At 38.1% G+C, this 21,889-nt stretch overlaps 1 protein-coding gene across 1 annotated transcript in view; it reads right to left on the bottom strand.

Moving 5' to 3' along the window:
* kif1ab (kinesin family member 1Ab) overlaps positions 1-19,344 on the bottom strand; it is a 36,520-nt gene extending 17,176 nt beyond the window's left edge. The window contains exons 1-28 of the mRNA XM_079820128.1: positions 19,044-19,344; positions 15,982-16,168; positions 13,803-13,876; positions 13,474-13,653; positions 13,304-13,369; positions 13,039-13,217; positions 12,344-12,455; positions 12,044-12,121; positions 11,887-11,952; positions 11,775-11,792; positions 11,608-11,689; positions 10,815-10,893; positions 10,229-10,371; positions 8,306-8,439; positions 8,126-8,205; positions 7,953-8,028; positions 7,795-7,874; positions 6,695-6,885; positions 6,414-6,594; positions 6,129-6,201; positions 5,942-6,035; positions 5,643-5,791; positions 5,344-5,522; positions 4,319-4,456; positions 3,646-3,966; positions 1,852-1,970; positions 466-551; positions 178-313 (exon numbers count right to left, since the gene is read on the bottom strand). Of these exons, the coding sequence (XP_079676254.1) occupies positions 178-313; positions 466-551; positions 1,852-1,970; positions 3,646-3,966; positions 4,319-4,456; positions 5,344-5,522; positions 5,643-5,791; positions 5,942-6,035; positions 6,129-6,201; positions 6,414-6,594; positions 6,695-6,885; positions 7,795-7,874; positions 7,953-8,028; positions 8,126-8,205; positions 8,306-8,439; positions 10,229-10,371; positions 10,815-10,893; positions 11,608-11,689; positions 11,775-11,792; positions 11,887-11,952; positions 12,044-12,121; positions 12,344-12,455; positions 13,039-13,217; positions 13,304-13,369; positions 13,474-13,653; positions 13,803-13,876; positions 15,982-16,087 (3,220 nt within the window). The 5' untranslated portion in view covers positions 16,088-16,168; positions 19,044-19,344. The remainder of the gene's footprint in view (positions 1-177; positions 314-465; positions 552-1,851; positions 1,971-3,645; positions 3,967-4,318; positions 4,457-5,343; positions 5,523-5,642; positions 5,792-5,941; positions 6,036-6,128; positions 6,202-6,413; positions 6,595-6,694; positions 6,886-7,794; positions 7,875-7,952; positions 8,029-8,125; positions 8,206-8,305; positions 8,440-10,228; positions 10,372-10,814; positions 10,894-11,607; positions 11,690-11,774; positions 11,793-11,886; positions 11,953-12,043; positions 12,122-12,343; positions 12,456-13,038; positions 13,218-13,303; positions 13,370-13,473; positions 13,654-13,802; positions 13,877-15,981; positions 16,169-19,043) is intronic.
* Between the last annotated feature and the right edge of the window lie 2,545 nt (positions 19,345-21,889).

Genomic DNA, 21,889 nt, shown 5'->3' with positions numbered 1-21,889 from the left:
ATACAAACACTATTTACACATATACCACTACTTTAACAGTTAATTATCACAGCATGATTATTGGGCATTATTTTATGTTGTGGCATGTATAAATTCATCATAATGCATTCTGCACAATTTTTATCAATCACTAATCAATAAATGAATATGGTTTTATTCACCAGTACTGTTTTTTACCTGCACAGGTGTTGTTGTTGACCTCATCAGCACTGAGCCCCATCTCTGAGTTTTGTCCTTCTCCTTCTACGATGCGCAGCTCCTCTTGAGATGAGCTTGAGTAAGACATCCCAGCAGTGCATGTTTCTGTCTGGAACTGAGCAGAGAGAAAAACTTGATGGTTTTACTCTTGATGGTGTCTCACCTTCTATGAAAACAATTTAATGCCTGAAACTCCAAAGCCAACTCAACTACTGAGATAATAATTGTGAGAATGAACAGTTACATAAAATGAGTGACACAACCAACCTTCTCGAACTGTTGATCCTCAAATGAAATCTTAGCAGTTCCTGATTGTCTCACACCGGAGCCATAATCAGGAGCTTCTTCATCAGCTGTGACAAGAAATTAAAGATTATGGCTGAACATTTCATCTGTACAGGGACATCGCTAGTAGGGGGAGAAGTGGGACTGAGTACAAGCGATGCCATACACAGAATCTGTATATGATTATATTTGATCAACATTTAAATATTTATTCATATTTAATTTTTAAGGTCATTTTGATGATATACAAAACATACACTATATTGCCAAAAGTTTTGGGACGCCTGCCTTAAAATTAACTTTAATGACATCCCATTCTTAATATGTAGGGTTTAAAATGGAGTTGGCCCACCCTTTGCAGCTATAACAGAATCAACTCTTCTAGGAAGGCTTTCCACAAGGTTTAGGAGTGTGTTCTTCTAGAAGCGCATTTGTGAGGTCAGGCACTGATGCTGGACGAGAAGGCCTGGCCCGCAAGTCTCTGCTCTAATTCATCCCAAAGGTGTTCTATCAGGTTGAGGTCAGGACTCTGTGCAGGCAAACCCAGACTCGTCCATCGGATTGCCTGACAGAGAAGCGTGATTCGTCACTCCAGAGAACACGCTCCAGTGGTGGCGTGCTTTACACCACTGCATCCGATGCTTTGCAATGCACTTGGAGATGTAAGGCTTGGATGCAGCTGCTCGGTCATGGAAACCCATTCCATGAAGCTCTCTAAACACTGTTCTTGATCTGATGATCTAATCTGAAGGCCACATGGAGTTTGGAGGTCTGTAGCTATTGACTGCAGAAAGTTGGCAACTTCTGCGCACTGTGCGCCTTAGCATGTGCTGACACCGCTGTGAGTTGCTGTTGTTCCCAATTCCTTCCACTTCGTTATAATACCACTAATAGTTGACCGTAGAATATTCAGTAGTGAGGAAATTTCACAAATGGACTTATTGCACAGGTGGCAACCTATAACGGTCCCATGCTTGAATTCACTGAGCTCCTGAGAGCGATCCATTCTTTCACAAATGTTTGTAGAAGCGTCTGCATGCCTAGGTGCTTGATTTTATACACCTTTGGCCATGGAAGTGATCGGAACACCTGAATTCAATTATTTGGAGGGGTGTCCCAATACTTTTGGCAATATAGTGTATCTAAACCAAATCAGGACCAGAGGCAACAAATTATGAGGAACAAAGCAAAAAACTAAACAAAATCCTGTATTCATAAAAAAGGGAATTAACCAACGAAATAAGAAAACATAATAGGTCTGAATACTGAGCCTTGTGGTACTCCTTTACTATATTTAAAAAAAAAAGTAATTTCTGTTTGGAATCTGTTCAAAACGGATTTGTCAAAGCATCATGAAGATGATCTTACCTGATATGGCTTGTACTGCTACACGGAGGAACCCCTTGACCTCGCCTTTCTCACTTACAATGGCCACACGGTGCACTAATGGCACAGGGTACAGCAGATTACTCAGATACACAAATGCCCTATGGGAGAAAAAGGAGAGGATGATGGGAAAAAGGAGGAGAGCCGAAGAAAGAAGAGGGATTTGAGACAGTTGATGGGTGAAAAGAAAAAAGAAAAAAAGAGGGTTAAAATTAATGGAAAAAAAAGTTGGGAAAAAATGTTATTGAAGATCAATTCAGCCACACTGCCACTAGACAACACAACATCAGACACAAAAAAGCAACCAAACAAGAAGCTGCTCCAGCAAAAGCCTAAAAGTGCCCTTTAGGTCTGCGGTTCATCTGTGAACACTCTATTATAGCCCCCATTCTCAAAAAATGATACAGAAGTGGTGATAGCGTGGGTTTTGGTCTCTGTGGGGGTTGGTGAAGTGTTTCAAGAACATGCATATTGAGGAGAACTGCACCACAAGCTACTTTACACTATAACTTTTGACTGATTGATTGTCTAAATTGTTGAGTCATATTCACAAGCAAAGATTGGGAAATGCATTGTCACACATCAAGATTTTAGTGATGTTTCAGTAACTGATTGAAGGATTAACTACAATTAAATGTCACATTTATGAGTCTATGAAATCCCTGACATTGTATGCAGTCAAGTTTGGTAACAGATTGGCCTACAAATTCAATAATTCACTTCAGATCTGCCCTCTTGATCCCAATGTGTTGCTGGACGAAGCTTGACAGGCAGGGGTCAAGAGTGGCAGGAGGCGTGGCCAGAGGGGAGGAGCTTTCGACAAGATTGGTGAGGCGCAAATACAGCATGCTCAGATAAACAAAATGTTTAGTGATAAAAAATAAACTCCAAATTTGGCTTGTTGGGCCAGATGCAAACTGGAAAGCAAAAAATTGAAATGACATTAACATACATGAATTTGACCGCCATCAACTTAAAAAAGAAATCAAAGTCAACACACGTCACAAATCTTGTATGTTGCATGTGTGCAGGGAAGTGAGAGTGTGAGAGCCAATCCAAAACCGTGATACAAATTTTAGCTCTGGCATGCCTGATTGAAACTGCTGTAGTCGAAACCAGCTCTTTCATCTTGAGCGCTGTTGCTTTTCAGACAAAACAATCTGCTGAATTATTCAGATCACAGAAACGACGATATTCTGCAGACGCCAATATCATTTCAGAAAAGAGCAGACAAAAATGTATTATACTGCCATTCAGTGCAGTGTCTTTCAAAACAGAATTGATGCGACTGGCCTTCAAAACACTTGCATATTAATTTAGTCCTGTATAGCCACCCATGTTCAAATGGCTTCAAACGCAAAAAAGTTGCCCCTTGTAACAATAAACATCCATTGAGGATCTGTCACTAGTAGTCTATGGTGATTTTCACATGAAGTATCTTCACTTTGCAAATCCTTCTGTTTGGTTTCCTCTCATTCAGTTACTGAACACTTCAATTACCATTGAAAGGGTTGTCTAAAACATGTACAAAGAGGAAAACTTTCTTCAGGCCAACAGTTTCACACATGTATTAATAAATGGATATGTATATTGTTGACATAATGGCATCATTGTTAATTATTTATTAGTTCTTGGCAATAGACATTGTGACCCCTGCCGGTACGGTTAATGTGTTTGATGCCCTGGTAGGAAGTTCTAGTAACAGACCCTGTTGTCTGTGTCTCAGTGTGAAAGAGCTAGTTTCCTCTGACAGCATGCTCCTGAAACCTCACCAACCTTCCCACTAAACTGAACAGAGGCCAGCGGTCGTAAAAGGGGTCCTGGCCATCGCTGACACCTGGGCAGTGCTCCCCCACACCATCCTCCTCCTCCTCCTCTCTCCCAAGCTCTGAGCCAGGGTCCTCCAAAAAGATCTCATCGTCCAGGTCCTCCAACTCCTCATCCTCCACCTCGACTTTCCCATAATGCCGTTCATCGGCAAGCTCGGTTATGTCCGAGTCAGGGTCGGAGAGGGTGGGGGAGAGGGTAAGGTCACTCATGCGCTCACTCATGCACGTGTTGAGAATGGGAGTGCTGGTGCAGCCAGAGACACGGGAACTGGGTTAGTACAACACACGTGCACATACTCGCTCACATGTACAGGGCACTGTAGTATGCCAGCATAAACCCGGCCACGAACCTCCAAATCTGTGTTCGGCTAATTATCTAGGGTGTTTGGTAAGGAGTGTCCAAGCTTAGGTTTAGCATTTGGATTGTCTGAATATTGACAAATCAGTGCAAGATTGCTCATTGAACGAACGCTGCACATAGCTTGCCAGTCCACTCAAAAGTGAAGGAATAATGCAAATAATAGGCAGTTTCCAGTCATGTACAGTGGAAAAACCAGCATCCACTTGGCACTTCAGAGTTGCACAGCATACAGTACAAGCTTGACTTATTGATTACTCACCGACCAACCAGGCGGAACCATGGAAAGCGGTCATAGAAGGGGTCACCACCGGACATCATATGATCACATTCCTCGACTGCTGTACTGGGCACCTCTGCTGCTCGGTCGTACATTTCTCTCATCAAATCCAGCCTTTGTCTGCAGAGATAATAATAATAATAATGCATCAACAAAAAATACACTGTAATGTTTATCTGCTATGTTCTTTCTATTTGCTGACTTTTTAAGCATAACCCAAAAGGAAAACAATAAGTGAAATTAACCTTTAGTAGCTATAAGCATTTAAAATGTACAATATTCCTCTTCTAGGAAAACAGCAAAAATATTAATGACACATTCTGCACATGATGTATCTAAATTTTTGTCTAATCAAAAGCTTTTTAGAATAAGAATGAACCTCAGCCTAATACCATCTGCCTCTGATTAGCAATCCAAAAGAATGGTTCATTGCTATGACGTAAATTCAAGAGGATAAACATTGATAGAGCAGAAAATGAGAATTTGTTTGAGATTTTGAGCGTTGAGGATGTTAACAAGCTACAGGCCAATCATAATTTTAAGTAGTTCAATTACAGCCAAGCTACTCAATTTAAAAAAAAAAAATAGTTAGACACTACTAGTTACTAACAAAGACTACTATTAACAAAGATTTTTAATAGGACAATATCTTTTTGAATGCATAAGCAGATGATATATAATTTAATCAGAGAAGTATTTAGCTAAAACAATGAGGGTTGTAAAACTCAAAGATGCATCTTCAGTAATTTGTTTATTTATATGAACCATCTGAACTAACCGCTTAACAACTGAAATTAATCAGACTTCCCAATATGAGACTTTTTTTTTTTTAATGTTACACCACTTCTGGTGTGAAAAGTAGCAAATTACTGGAAAAGCGACAGCATTTTGAAAATAGCTAAGCTATGTGGTTAGTAACAGTGTCGCTGCTTTTAATTGGTCACTTACTCCTGATCCATGACTATAGGGATAAACTGTATGTTTATGTATATTTAATCTCACTGCACCTGAGTTTGTCCAGTGTCCAGTAATGTGTGGCACCATTTTTCTGGTCCTGAACCTCTACTGCTACAATGGTGCGAGGGAACAGCCTTTTCTCCCTGTCTTTGGCTATGCTGGGGGGCAGCAGGTCAGGGGGCAGCGGGGAGTACAGTGTGTCCGTTAACAGCACAAACTGAAACTGAACCTGTAGAGAAAAAGAGGAGAAACATTATTATTAATTATTTTATTTTAAGATTAGCACTTATCAACAAAAAAAGAATTATATAAATGATCATTAGGCTGACCTAAAATGATTTCAATGTACCTTTTTCTTCAGCTCCACACTAATGGCATTAGCCTCCTTGAGGAAAATTGCATTTCCCCAGAGCAGGTCTCTTAGAGAGGTGAACTGATAGAATCGCCATTTGCGGAAAGCCCAGAGTGCCAGTTCTGTCTCTCGCTTTGTCCACGGCACTGTAGGATCAAAATATGAACCCATTTCAAATGAGAAACATCTAAACCTTTTCTACATTTTTTCTGTGATTTACAAGTTTGCCAGCTTATTATTGTATTTGATATATATTAATCAGATCATACCCATGTCATTCAAACTGTGTTACCAACCTTCCTCTTCTGGTTCCTCCTCTTCCTCTGTGGTTTCTGGGTAATATCTGGAGTTGACCTGCCTCTGAAGAGCTTCCAGCTTACTCTCATAGTCCTAAACAAAAATACATTTGGTTTAATTGCCAGCTTCTTCTGGTTTTTACCACTTATAGACTAATTCATTTCTCACTAGTCTGAAATGGCTTACCAGTCTCTGCTGTTCCAGAAGGTTACTTGCTTCTTCTCTCTCCTTGCGGTACTGATCCTCCAGCTCCTGTAACCTGTAAATGATGTAAGCATCAGTATAAAGCCACAAAAAATAGATATTGCAGCTGGAACTAATCATAGGTTGGTTGGTTTGCTGGTTTTAGCCGGTTAATCTGATGTTTTTAGATGGGCTGTTAGTGCCTTTTGATGTAATTTTCATGGATGATAAAAATGCATGATTCATGCTGTTTTAGGACCACAAAAGGGCCAGTGACAGAAGTGCTACCTTTGCTCCATCTCTTGTTTCATATCAATGCCTTGTTTCTCCAATAGCTCTCTTTGGGCAAAGGCCCAGTCCACCGCCTCCACAGGTGTGTCTGCACACGGGGTCCTCTCCCTCTCTTGCCGTGCTTGCTCTGGGTCATTGAAACGGAAGACGTGGCTCTTGCCCATAATGATACGGTTACCTAAGATTACAGACAGGGTCACAATCTGGGTCTTACAGGCACCAAAAAAGTGTTGTTCATCAGACTGAACCTGTTTTTAGCCTGGAAACTGAGGGGTTACCTGATTTGAGAACAGTGGGCTCTGTCACTCTCTTGCCATTGACGTAAGTCTCTGCTCCCTCACAGGGCTCCAGGACCACCGTACCCTCTCCAGAGGCATTTGTACTACTTGTAAAGATACAGTGTTCATCTTTAATGAAATGGCCACTCAGGACAATGTCCTGCCGACTGCTGGCATCCTCACGGCCAACCCTGCAGAAGAAAATATGGAGGCCATATGTCAGGATTAAGGGAAACAGATACTGATAGAGGAATGCCATGTGAAAGTACAAAATAGATATTGGAAGAAAAAAAACAATATTAATTAATACTCTTATATAAATTATATTATAATGATCATTTAATATCAATATATGATTTTTTTATATTAAAAAATATTGGTAAAATGTATTGTATTAAGTGTCCATAATCAGGTGGTTAGTTGAGCATTAACACACTAGTAGTTAATGATTAATTTAATATAGTGAATAAACATCACTTAATGTGTGCCAAAACAATAATTAATGTGGATATACTGTTCACTTTAGAACAGAGGGTCAAATTGTCTTTATTACACAATTTGAACACTAATTAAACAATGATTTGTGTATTTTTCAGTTTACTTAATAGATGGTAAATCACAGAAATACAGCATGTGAATCACTTAGGACAAAGGGGGGGGGGGGGGGGTGCACCAATAAGGGTTTAATCAAGGTTTATCTAACAATTCTGTTGCACCAAACTATAAACCTTGTTTAAAAATAAGCAGGTTTACATTTAAACCATCCTTTTGATCCTGGATTTAATTTAGGGTACAACGGGGCTAAAGGCACACCTTGAAAATGTTTTGTTTTTCAATACTCCCATAGTGTATGACAACAGAAAAAAAAAAAAAAATATATATATATATATATAAATATATATGTACATGTTACATGTTTTTATTAAACATTGATAGGCCAACACATTTTGTGTGAAAAATAAAATCACAAACTTGGTTTGCTTTGTTTAAAAATCTTATAAAATGTAAGAGGTGGCAGGGTGGGCCTTTTTATTTATGTGTCTACAGACACTGCAATATCTTGGTTGAAAATCTTGGTTGTAAATAAACAACATTCTTACTTGGTGATTCCATCTTTAATGTAGTATAGTAAGCACTCAGACATCAGTGGATCTTCATTGAGGTTGACCAGGTGTGGAGTCTGAAACATAAAGAAGTGCTGGTTGAAGCATACGACTTGACAAACTTCCTTTTAGAATACATTAAACAATCCTCTAACCTTCTTTGGTGAAAAGACCCCAACGGTTCCTCCATCTTCCCTCATCGCCACACCCATTTCAGCTAAAAGTGCCTCCCTAATGACAATAGATGTTTTTTTTTGTTTTTTACAATTGAACTTGAATAATTTCAGACACATAATTTCAGATAAAAGCCCTCCCAGGGGTCTCCAACCTTTCCATTCTAATGGCCTCTGTGCGCCGAAGTTTCTCTTCCCAAGTTTCATTGAGTTCTGCGATTATCTTCTCAGTTTCCTAGTTGGAAAAGAGGTCGACATTAAAAAGATCAGCACTGGCCCTTATTAATTTATCAAACCATCCATCGATCCAGCCATCCCATCATCCTCTCGCTCACCTTCAGCCTCTCAATGGCTTCCTCGCTTCCAGGGCTGAACATGATCCGGTCATGCAGGCTGCTGATGGAGCCAGCTCGGCTGGACAGGGCAGAGAGAGAGGGGGAGGGGCTCATCCCTGTCATGGCATGGGACACTGTGGAGAAATCACCCCTTTGATTGACAGCCTGGATGCTATTGATATTAGTCTTGTAACTGGACAAGTCTGGGCAACAAGTGGGAACGTCAGGTCGGAGAGTCAATGGAGAAAATTGTGAAAAGAGAAAAAGGAAAACCATGGAAACAGAAAGGAAGGGGAAGGAGGAAGAGTAGAAAGTGTCAAACATAAAGCTTAACAGCTAATTAAAGAGGTAATAAAGCTGCAGGGCGCAGGGCAGACGGCATCAATTTGAGGACTTCAGACGCTGTTGTGTTTTTTTTTTAGTTTTTTTTTTTTTTTAAGTAAATCAGAATATAAAAAACATGATTATTAATTGATTTATCCCTCATGCCTCAAATTCATTGGACCATGCTTGAGATAATGAGCATGGAGATGAACTGAACACTCAATGTAATACTGATCCGTGACTGCACAGACCGCATTAATGACATGCCTGTGCTTTACATAGAGGCAAATTCCAAGCAAATGTCTAGAGCGCCTCTGGACCATCAGAGCAGCAGTGTACGATCATGTCAGAATAATACGTTTTATTTAATCTGATTAGATGAAACCACACAGACTTTGGACTTTGGTGGTCCAGAGATTCCTGCTTTGGTTATCGCAGGGGTCGGCAACATTACGAATGGTCAATATTGGCAGACACATGAAAAGGACAGAGGATTTATGATTGTAATATTATTTAGTTGTTTATTCTAAAATGTTGATGTCAAAGTCCAAAATTAACCTCTGTCAAGCTACAAATATGAGTAAAAATAGTTTGTGGAGAGTAAATGTTGTATGACCTGAAGCTGAATTGGCAAAAAATATATATATATAATAATATTAACACACATTGATATGTGACGTGCACAATTCAAATTAAAGGCACACTAATCTTCTACTAAATTGATAATTTGTCGCAACCTCAGTTCATCAAGTACATCCATAATTCTCCAAAACTCTAAGTGGCAACACATATGTGAAATATTCCTCAAATTAAAGGTTCACTCAAAAATTCTGTCATTGTCTACTCATCCTCATATTGCTCCAAACCTGTATGACTTTCTTTCTTCTATGGAGCAGATTGGTTGGTAACCAATCAACGTTGGACCCCATTGACTTCCAATGGGGGGAAAAAATGCATTTCTCAAAATATATTTTATGTTCAGCAGAAGAAATTAAGTCATATGGGTTTGGAATGACATGAGGGTGATCAAATAATGACCGAATTTTCATTTTGTTGGTGAAATCTTAAAGAGAGATCTTTTTTAACCACCAAAGCAAAAATGTGAGAACAATTTCAGACAGCCCAGCACAAACTAAAAACTGACCTGTGCAAACCCAATAAATGCCTATCCTGTGAGTCGTGCAGTCCAGTTCACAGTGCTGCATGGGTGACACGCTTTGGCACTGCTCTGTTTTTTCTTTTTTGCACTCAAAAAATATGGCTTTGTTACAAATAAATACATAAATAAACTGCATTTCACATAAAAAAATTGAAAAAAGTTGCCGACCCCTGGGTTATTGTAAGCTGTAAAGCATTTAGAGTGCCAAAATACACACATTTGAGAGCAGATATCCCAGGAGCTTGTGCGCGATATGCTGAGAGAAACGGAGAGAGAAGACAAAACTTTCAGACACATTCCTAGAGCTGTCTGACCCTCAGGTAGAGAATATTTGCTTTACTAGGATCATTGTCTTGGCAGCATTTGCATTTGATTTGAAATTTTAAAGAAGAATGGAATATTGTAACTCCTCGGTTTGAAATGCATCACAGGTGACTCACTCTCAATGATGTCTCCAAGACCCTGAGCATAGAGCAGATCCCTCAGACGAGCCACTTCTTCTTTCAACTCACGCACCAGGCGGTTGTTGGGGTCTTCGTTGATGACGGCGTTGCAACGGATCTGCTTGGCTCGGTCAGCATATCTGTGACAGTGATATTGCTATCAATTATCCAAAACAGCATCAGAATGTCCCAAATAGTCTAGTATTCAGAATCAACATCAACTGCAAAGCCTAATGACATCTAATGAAATATTGTAGATACATTCTTTGTAGTAATCACAACTCACAACTGAACACCCACATCAGCCATCATATGGCAATAGATATAGGTTTAAGGTGCTTTTAGTCATTATCTGGTTGCCATTTACTTTCATTAAATGGACAAAAGAGCAACACTTCTCATTTTGCCTTCCACAAATGAAAGGAAGTCATATGAGTTTTGAACAACATAAGGGTGATCATCATTGTTTTCCATAAAGTGCAACACATGCATTTTTTTTAACATACCAAAAAAGTGTGTAGTATTTTGTGACCCTATTAGTCTAATATTCTGTAATGCCTTAATGGCATCATGTGGTTCTTACCTGAGCGTGCTGAGCGTCTCATCATAGTTAATATCAGCGGGGCTTAGAGCTGCTACCATGGCAGTGCGAGAGTTACCTCCTGATAAGTGAAAAACATTGTGATCTTCAGGATGCTATTTCACGCATTCTGACTTATTCACAGTTAAAGAGTTGGATTCTCATGCTAAACATGGCCAAAATTTCAAAAAATGAGTTGGATGTATGACGGAGTATTTCTGTGCAAAATACACTCCTTCAGGATTTGAACAAATTTCGGAAGGTTTCGAGTATGGCCCTGTATGACGTCATTAAGGGCAGAATTCCTTGTATGGGCACTTCCCCCGGATGAGCGTGTGCGTACATCAACCAGAGCGAAAACAAGAACGCGCCCATCAACGAGCTTTTTTAGACCACAAAATCAACAATGTCACTAAAGAAGTTTGTTTTTGGTTGTGAGGGAAAGATAACCTTGTTCAGCTTCCCAAATAAGCCAGTGTTAAGGAGACAGTGGATGCAGTTTGTTTTTCCAGGGCAGCAACAGAGTTCTGCAAGTGTGTTTGTTTGTTCCCGGTCATGAGTCGAAACCGCAGGCGGTGAGTGAAACTGCATCAAATATCTGTGTTTTGTTGGCAATCAGCGCGTAAGTGCATGTAATGTAAACAACACAAATGTATAGTGAAACGAAAGTTATTGCACCGTCCATTGCACGCCTGAGTTAAACTGGCCATGTTGACTGCAATATGAAATGCTTCAACTGATGGAGAGCAATGATTATTGATAAAAAGGTGTGTACAAGGTGCATGAAGCCACGTACCAAGGTTTTCCCTCAGCAGCCATGTCAGAACTGAATCTCTGTATGGAATAAAGCTCTCGACTTTCTTCTTCTTCTTGGTGTTCTGTAGGGAGAACAGAAGTCATGTCAATTGTCAAAGCTACAGCCATGATGCTTGATTATTAAAGACAGATTAAACCGATCCTCACCTTGTTTGGGGCAGAGTCCTACAAAACAATAAAAGAACAGATTTTTAAAAATGTTTTCAGATTGTTACTTTTCTTTTAATAACATTCCTATTTGAATTGAAAGAATTCTTACCACCTCGGCCAACGCAGAGATAACTTTACCCAGTGTTGTTAAAGATTTGTTGATATTGGCTCCTTCCTAGAAAAGGGACAGAGCATGCACATTTAATGGATGCACTCATCTGAAATGACACATTTCTTGAAATTCTGTTGAACTTAAAGTGACCCACCTTGAGTCTAGTGCCTTTAGCTCCAGTCGAATCAGCCCGCTCACTCCCTGCCAAGTCTACCAAGCTGATTTTGCTGACCTGTTTGAAAACGAAAATGTTGTGTCTCAGAACGGTAAAGCACTCAAATGCATATACCAGCAACTTCAGCGACTGTCAAACTGCCAATATCCATTAGTGATGTTCCAACTGTAGAGAGTCTAGTACATTCTAGTCTATTTCTGAACAGTTCTTATAGAACAATGCTAAACACTGCCATACATGGAGGCCTGGTGGAAAAGGCAGAAGGAGAGGATGCGGTACCTTTTCAGACGTGTTGTCTGTCTCACTATCATGTCGTTTCTGTGTGAAGATGATGTTGAATACAGCATGGGAGCGGCTGCTGGTCTCATTCATGTTGGTGGCAGCCACAGTCCTGAGGACGAACAGCATAGTAAGCAAAAGCCAAGCAGTGGTGATATTATTTGTTAAATACACTATACACTATACCATACAAAATACGATACACTACCATTCAAAAGTTTGGTCAGTAGTGTTTTTTATTTTATTTTAAGAAATAGTTTAATTAATAAATGTTGCAAAAGATTTCAAATAAATAAATGCTGAACTTTTTTATTTATCAAACAATTCTGCAAAAAAAAGAAATGTATCAAGTTTCCACAAAAAATATTAAGCAGCACAACTGTTTCAACATTGATAATAAGAAGAAATGTTTTTTGAGCAGCAAATCGGTATATTAGAATGATTTCTGAAGGATCACGTGACACCGAAGACGATGATGCTGAAATTTCAGCTTTGCCATCACAGGAATAAATGGCATTTTAAATGTATTAAAATAATAAATGTTATTTTAAATTGCAATAATACTTCACAAAAAATATATATATTTTTGATCAAATAAATGCAGTCTTGATGAGTATGAGACTTCTTTCACAAACAAACTTTTGAAGGGTAGTGTAGTTCAGAGTTGCCCCATACTGCACTTAAATTTGTGTCACCTGGCTTTGTTTCCAGAGTCCATCAGGTCCTGAATGTCATTGTAGGAAGTAACAGCCAGTTTTGATAGGTCCTCCACGTACGGCCCCATCAGAGGATGCTCTCGCACACGCAGATTCCCTTTGTTCTTTGGGTTCAGAAGGTCCCGCACACGCTCACAGTAGATCTCCATGTAACTGACCTGAAGAAGCAGAACAATTTTCACTTGCTATACAGATTCTGAGTAAAGAATGCAATTTATAATTATAATGAAGGTGTTGTTCTTACCTCAACCGAGTATGACATGTTATTGTCATTATTGTCATTGAACTTGGTAAACAGGTCCTCACATAGCTGTCACAGAGAGATGAATCATTAAGAATGTGTTTCCACAAACTTGAAAGCATCTAAGCTAGACAGTGATAATGTCAATAACAGATGGTATTATAGTACACTACCAATGGGATGATGCCTTCTTGGTCTTTCTCTTGTTTGCCCATCATGGTATATGACTTTCCGGCCCCAGTTTGCCCATAGGCAAAGATACAGACGTTATATCCCTCAAAGGCATGCAGAAGCATTTCCTCCCCAATGTCTTTATAAACCTGCCTTTGGCATGCAAAGTTCACATCTTCCGGCTGTTGAAGAAAGAAACACACAGAGCACCAAAGAAAATCATCTTAAATGTCTCAAGAACAGCCATCATGATCATAGTAGAATAAAAATGAGCTGCAGTGAGTTGCGTAAGAGGCAGATTTTCACCAATTAATTGTGTCAACAAACTCACCGTCGTATGTGACCAATAGGAATAGTCAAAGTTGAAGCTCTTGTTCTCCTTGGGCTGTTTTGGATTTATAATTGCTAGAAAGCAAAAAGAACATGTCTATAAGAATACATCTACAATCTAATGGACAAAACAACAAACTACCATACATTAAACTATTTTCACATTTTCATTAAATTTCATTCATGATCAGTCCTGAAATTTCTAGATAGTGCTAAAGACTTCATAATGAGGATAGAAGAAATTCACTATTCCTGTGAACATATATATAATTCAGTAATATTTAAAATAATAATAATACTTTTATTCAGCAGGGCTGCGTTAAATTGATCAAAAGTGACATTAAAAGACATTTATAATGTTACACAATATTTATGTTAAAAACTTAAACTTTTTATTCAAAGAATTTTAGGGGGACAAAAAAAAAATCAGTTTCGACAGAAATATTATGCAGCACAAATGTTTCTTGAGCAGCAAATCAGCATATTAGAATGATTTCTGTAGGATCATGTGACACTGAAGACTGGAGTAATGATGCTGAAAATTCACCTTTGCCATCATTTCATTTTTTTTAATAGAAAATGTTATTTTAAATTGTAATGACATTTGACAATATTACAGTTTTTACTGTATTTTTAATCAAATAAATGCAGCCTGGGTGAGAATAACAGACTTCTTTCCTAAATAAAAAAAATAAAAAAATCTTACCAAACCCAAACTTTTATTATATTTAACTATAATTATAAATGATATGCCATTTACTGTATATGAATTAAGACATGACCATCTTTTTATTTGTCCACAAAAGCCATGTCCAAATATAATACAAATCAATCAATATCTCAATGTAGCCATCATAACATGATACTGGATATACACTCTACACTGTAAAAAATTTAAATGCAAAATGTACTGGTAATTTTCTGCCAGGACATTATCCAGACATTTTACGGAAATTTTCGTTAAACCTTAAAACACAATTCAAAATACAGATAAAACACCTGTAAAAAAAACAATACAGAACAGTACACTTTTTTTTTTTTTTACAGTGTATAGGGCTATATATGCATAATGTAGGCATGTTTCAAGACAGATGATTCTAAGGAAGCGTGAATCATGCCATCCCCTTGGGTTCTGGGAATGAGGTCATGAACCTCCCTGCATCCTCTCACCAGCACAAAGCCGTGCAGTGTGTCTGACCTCACACTCTGCATCAGCTGACTATGTTTTACCACTCATTACTGCAGGCAGAACAACAGGACGGTTTACAGTTTTTGGAACTGTTCTAGAAACGGGGGCTGGAAATGCCACAGAATTGGCCTGAAATGGACACTGTTCATTTCACTGAAAAATATTTCTTAATGTCCATGAAACAGTAGTTTTCATTATTTCATTAAAAAAATATTACACATTTTTATATCATTATGGCAGGATAATATTGCTGTTTTTCTTGCATATTATTGGCAAATAATTAGTGTTATTGTGCCACTCTCAGCATTATGCTGTATGTGAGATGAACCCGTCTCCATGTCTTAGTGAAAATGTGATTTTGTTCCTCATATTTTTGTTTCCATAGATTAATGCAAGAATATTACATATAGGCCTGGTTTCACAGACAGGGCTAGGATTACGCCAGGATTAAGCCTTAGTTCAATTAGGACATTTAAGTAGCTTTTTTTTAACCTGCCTTAAAAAAGACATTACTGGTGTGCTGATCTTGAGACAAAACAATGGCACTGACATATTTTACGATCCGTCAGTGCAAGTTGCTTTCAGTTAAAACAGCTCAAACATGCATTTTAGTCTGGGACTAATTTAAGCCTTGTCTGTGAAACTGGGGGATAAATTACTAAGAACTACCAAAAACTGTGTAACTGTGAACCAAACAGTAAATCTTAAGTCAACAAATCTGGCCAGATGATGACAGCACACCCAATCAATTAAAGCTAACCTTTACCGAAAACAAAAGCATGACCCCTTCGACATTTTCAAACCTGTAAGCCTAGAGATGCATTATTTTCTCTCATGGGGTGCTGATAAGAGACCATTGCAATAAATATTTCATTACGATCATAAATTATTGCTACAGCACAGTGAGCACACTGACACTCATCTCTTATGCAAATGAGTTCGAATAATCATTGACAGCAAGTGAAAACAGATGTTTTGAAAGAGCACTCACTGGTAGTGTTGCCTGACATCTGGATGATACACTTGCTATCTTTTCCAATCTCTCGTGAATTGAAGGGTCGGACCCTCACAGCTACTTTCACCGAGGCACCTGCCATGGTGTCTGAGTGCTGGGGCTTTGCTACAGCACAGGATCTGATGGAATGAAGCCCAGCCAGGAATCAGAGGCCACCTGCCACCTGTAGAGAGAAAAACTGACATGCTATGTGTTGCCATCTCAAAAGAATCATAAAAAAAGGTTTCTATTCTTTATATGTGAAATTTACTTCACTACAGAATTAAAGGGTTAGTTCACCCAAAAATAAACATTAGCCCATGATTTAATCACGCTCAAGTCATCCTAGGTGTATATGACATTCTTCTTTCAGACTAATACAATCAGAGTTATATTTAAAAATTCCTGGCTCTTCCAAGTTTATAATGGCATGACTTGTTGTTCCGCTTATAAAGTCCATAAAAGTGCATCTATCCATCATATAACTGCTCCACACGGCCCGGGGAGTTAATAAAGGCCTTGTGATGCGTTTGTGTAAGAAAAATCTCCATATTTAAAACTTTATAAAGTAAAATATCTAGCTTCCGGCAGATCAGAAAAAAACGTAACTGGTGAGCAATGTCGTCAGACATTGCGTAAGCATTTTGAGCTGCGAGGGGCACTACACTTTTTCCGTGACTTGAATACGGACGGCGATCAGGTGGAAGCCAGATAATTTACTTTCTAAAGTTTTAAATATGGATATTTTTCTTACACAAACGCATCACTTCGCTTCAGAAGGCCTTTATTAACCCCCCGGAGCCGTGTGGAGCAGTTATATGATGGATGGATGTACTTTTATGGACTTCAAAAATTCAAAATTCATTCATTCAAATTTCGTTATAAAGCTTGGAAGAGCCAGGACTTTTTTTTATATAAGTCCGATTTAATTTGTCTGAAAGAAGAATGTCATATACACCTAGAATGACTTGAGAGTGAGTCATTTTTGGTGAACTAACCCTTTAAGAGTACAGTAAAGATGCAAAACGAGGCTAAAAATGTGTTAGTCCTACACTTTAGATTTAGTACCTCAGCAATTCACTTCTTCGAAAAATAATTAAGGAAAATCCCCATGAATCTGTTCAGGATAATGTGCTGGCTAAGTTACGCTATTGATAATCTAATTTAGGTAATGGAGCTCTCTGAGATCCAGACCATGACTCATCAGGACTATCACATTCAGTAGATTACTGTACACTTGATATGGCGATGTGAATTCATAACCTCTGTAGCAAATCAGACTTATAAACAGGTTCAGGATCCATGTGCATATTGACTAAAATAACTAACAAACAGTCACACAACATATGTTACAATGACCTATACACACTGTAAATCAAACTCAGGGTTAGTGACATTTCATTTCAACAACACTGTACTATGACACGGTACCTCACATAACCCAATTAATAACTGTCCAGTGGATATAGTCTTAATCCATAAAAAAGGAAGTGGGTCAAAGTTATATGTAGCTTAAATGATTTCATACTACAAAATATATCAGGCTACAAATCATGGTTAAAACATAATAATGGATTAGGAAAAAGTGTTCAAGTTTCTTCTTTACCAAAGAACCACATTTACCTCAGGTGCCTTTAATGGGAGAATATAGAAATACAGCCTATTTCAAGATTTAAAACGAAAAATTATCCTGGTCATTTACAGTTGATTCTTTCTACGTTTTATTGCCAATTTCATGTGGGATACAACCTGGTTGTCAAAAATAAGTGAAATATTGAAAATAAAAAAATAAATGTAACGTTAGGCTACTAAAACAAGCTGTGGGTAAATTTGAACAAGATTTGTCCACTGTTCTCATATCCAGAAAAGGACTGGGCTAGGTGTCATCCTTCGAGTCAAAATCATAGTTCTGTTTGTACACACAACGGCGCATTGAGCAAATGTTATTCGCACATATGTTACAGACAGAACAGTCCTCGTAGAGTCTACTGAAAATGGCTGCCCTGACCGTCAGCCAATACAGCCATGAATCAGCTGTGATGGACGGGCATTTGCGTCAGCTGAGCCCACCCGGCAAAACAAACGCAACGAATCCGTTTCAACGACCACTAAGCAAACCACAGATATCCAAAACAAGGTTATCATATATAAATATGTATTTCATCTGTTTATTTAGAGCTGCCTCTGCGTAGATGCTGTGATGCGGCAGCAACACCCCACATAGGCTACACAGCCAGAGACGCGAAATATAAGAACGCACCCAATATAATAATAACGAATAATATCTACACAATTATAATCGACATCTTTGCATTGTATAATCGCGAGTTACTATAAAAGCGTTTCGGCGTGTTGCGTCGCTGTAGACGTGGGGTGTTAAAGTGTGTGACGCCTCTGTTACTATGGCAATATTTTCTCCGAATCTTTAGCAGAATACGGTCAAAAATACAGATTTTCGATAAAATCGTTTCCTGCTCCATAAACCTTAGCGCTAGTGTATATACCCTCCCTAACGCACATCAAAATAATAATTAAAACAAAACGCTACGTCGTTACATAGGCTATATATTAATACAGAAGGCATTTCACTGAGTAAATCCGACCGACCTTTGAAATTGAAAACATCCAAATGATGAAAAAGGCCCAGATTTCATAACATGGCCTCACCCTACCATAAACAGCATCCTTCAGCACTGTGGCCAATCTCAGAACTGTCAATAGTCTACATGTAAATAAGACTGAATACAGCAATTATACATTAAATATCCTTCGATATCAAATAATAATAATGTTATTTATGAGTATACATGCTAAAATAGTATAATTATAGTACAAGATCAAATAATTCTATATCTATATTTTCTGTGAAGACAGTTTTCCTTTTAAAAACATCCATCCCCATCTTGTTCAGATGTATTCCAACAGCCTCTGTGTGGCTTTCCGGACAAAACAAGAGTGGAATAGTGCACCACCCTCCTTCTCATAAGACACATGAAAAACACTGGTTATAAAATAGGTCTACATAAATCACACAAACAGTAATCAAGACCTCACTTAACTGATTCCTGATGGCAATATCCTGTTGAGATTGCGGACAGCAGTGGGTTATTCCATCAAGTCTGCTTCCATACGCCGTCTTCTTCCTCACCCAGTTGTTTGATTTTTTTTTTCCCTATAGGCTCTCAGCCTCTCCCTAATTCAGCAACACCAATGCAGGTGGAGCCCCCCCTGGCAAGACCATCAGACTGAGGGAGTCTGGTTTTGCAGGGCCTGGTACGCAGTGGTGCATCAAACAGGGCCAAGCAGAGGGAGGGGTTAATGGATGTGGGGATGTGTTGAGAGAGAGCGTTTCTTCAGACTAACACAAAATGGCTCTTATGGTGGAGCCAAGGATGCTGATCAGCCGTGAGTCGCTGATGACATCATCAGTGTGGGAGCTAGCAGCATTGATGCAGCACTGAGAGGGAGGGAGGGAGGGAGGGAGGGAGAGAGGCTGGGAGCCACAGACAGAAAGGAAGGGTGTGATAACAGCATCACAGCAGGACGCGGTTAAAAAAGACCACGGTCATGGATTTGCTTCCGTGTCCTCGAATATAAACCACAGTGTTAAAAGCACAAAAAGCTCATTTTAAATTCCAAGCCTAGCCGGCAGAGTCTGTGTTTCAGCATGCACAGCACGGACCCATCTCAATGAACTCATTATGAAGGGTAGAGAGGGTGCCGGCTAAGCTTATGCAAGAGGACAAAGAAGTTGGGCTCACTTAAAAAAGGGGATCTGAATTATTCAAAATAATAATAATAATAATAATAATTTGGGGTATGTTTTTTTTGTGGAAAGAAATGAATCTTTTCAGCAAGGATGCATTAAATTGATCAAAAGAGACACTAAATACATTTATAATGTTACAAAAGATTGATATGTCAAATAAAGCTTTTGAACTTTCAATCATCATATAATCCAGAAAAAAAATTTAAGCAGCACAACTGTTTTCAACATTGATAATATTAGGAAATGTCCCTTGAATACCAAATCAGCATATTAGAGTGATTTCTGAAAGATCATGTGACACTTAAGCCTGTAGCAGCACAAGTATTTTCAGCATTGATAATAATAAGACACGTAGTAAGTAATAAGAAAAGACTGAAGTGGTGGCTGCTGAAAATTCAGCTTTGCCATCACAGGAATAAATATTATTTAAAAATATATAAAAATGAGGGCTGTCAAAAGATTAATCGCAATTAATCGCATCCAAAATAAAAGTTTGTGTTTACATAATATATGTGTGTGTACTCTGTTAATTATTATTTATATATAAATACACACACAAGCATGTATATATTTAAGAAAAAAATATTATTTTTATATATAAAACATTTATATTTATATATATTATAGATTATATAAATGTATATACAGTATATACATGCAAATCTTTCTTAAATATATACATAAATGTGTGTATTTATATATAAATAATAATTAACAGAGCACACACACATATATTATGTAAAAACAAACTTTTATTTTGGATGCGATTAATCGCGATTAATCTTTTGACAGCCCTAATAAAAATAGAAAACAGTTCAAGTAAACCAAGTAGGGCTGTTTAACGATTAAAGGGTTACTTCAGCGATTAGAATTTAGCTTTGTATCAGTAGAAACCCGGTAGTATATTCAAATTATTGAATTTTTCCCCCCTCATGTCCCCCTGAGAGAATTTTGAATTTTATTTCTGGAAAAAGTCCTCCCGTCGGAGGATTTTTTCCAGAAATAAAATGCAATAATTTTTTTGGCCAGAGGCTAGAGACTACAGCCAGTAGTAGGAGGTAGTTCCGCATCACAGAATGTAAATGCGCACACCGCTCGGCTCACTCGCACTTTATTGAAAAGACACGTTCAGTTTTTAATTGTAGAGTCTATTCTATAACTGAACAAAATTATTTTATTACTATGAAAATCAAAACGACGGTGGGGGCGGTGTCATGGTGGGCAAGTGATAACCGTGGCTGCGAAGCAAGTGCATTCTGGGAGTTGTTGTCTTTCATCCACATGAGACAAAAATACATTTTCTGTCTTTTCTGAGTCTAGAAGGCACCAAATTCAAAAATAATTTCACATTTCACACTACATAAATGACCCAGTTTAAATACACAATCATCTTCCCAGCGCTGAAGTACCCCTTTAATAGGGACTAGTCGCATCCAAAATAAAAGTTTGTATTTACATAATATATCTGTGTGTGCTGTGTATAATTATTATGTATATTTGAATACACACGCATACATGTATATACACATTATACATTTAATGTTTTACATTGAATTTTTAACAAGCTTTCATAAACAATGCATATGTATAAATTTTTTATGAAAGCTTGTTAAAAATTCAATGTAGCCTAAAACATAAAAAGTAAATAAAGTAATTTTGAGATAAGATGTAAAGTAAAATTGTAATATATAAAGATACAATTATCTCCTTTTTTACTCTGATGTATGAACATAAGCAAGAAAAAAAGGTTTTAAATTTCTTTTGAAAAAAAAAAAAGAATTATATATATGTAATAACTTCAATGGACTAAAATAGTTTTAGCAGAACAGCCCCATCTACTGGGCAGCTGACATCATTCTGCTTACAAGTGGATGTCCATTTAAATATATACTCGTTTTTTGAATTAGCATTTGAATTGTAGTTGAATGGGGTCAAGGTCACCCATGTCTCCATTAGTCAATACGCATTGCATACATGTCTTGTCTTTCACAAAAGCAAGAGTTGAGTTGCATCTGGCCTGTGAAGTGGGTGTTGAGCCCCGCCACAGTGCAAAGGGCACACAAGGGTAAACATTGCGTTTCCACTTATTTACTGTGCAGACTAATTATTTACTGCAGGATAAGTGATGGGGACCAG

This window comes from Gobio gobio, assembly GCF_949357685.1.
Source record: "Gobio gobio genome assembly, chromosome: 6".
In the NCBI taxonomy this organism is placed as follows: domain Eukaryota; kingdom Metazoa; phylum Chordata; class Actinopteri; order Cypriniformes; family Gobionidae; genus Gobio; species Gobio gobio.
The sequence above is the reverse complement of the archived record's forward strand: the minus strand, read 5'-3'. Positions and strand labels throughout refer to the sequence as shown.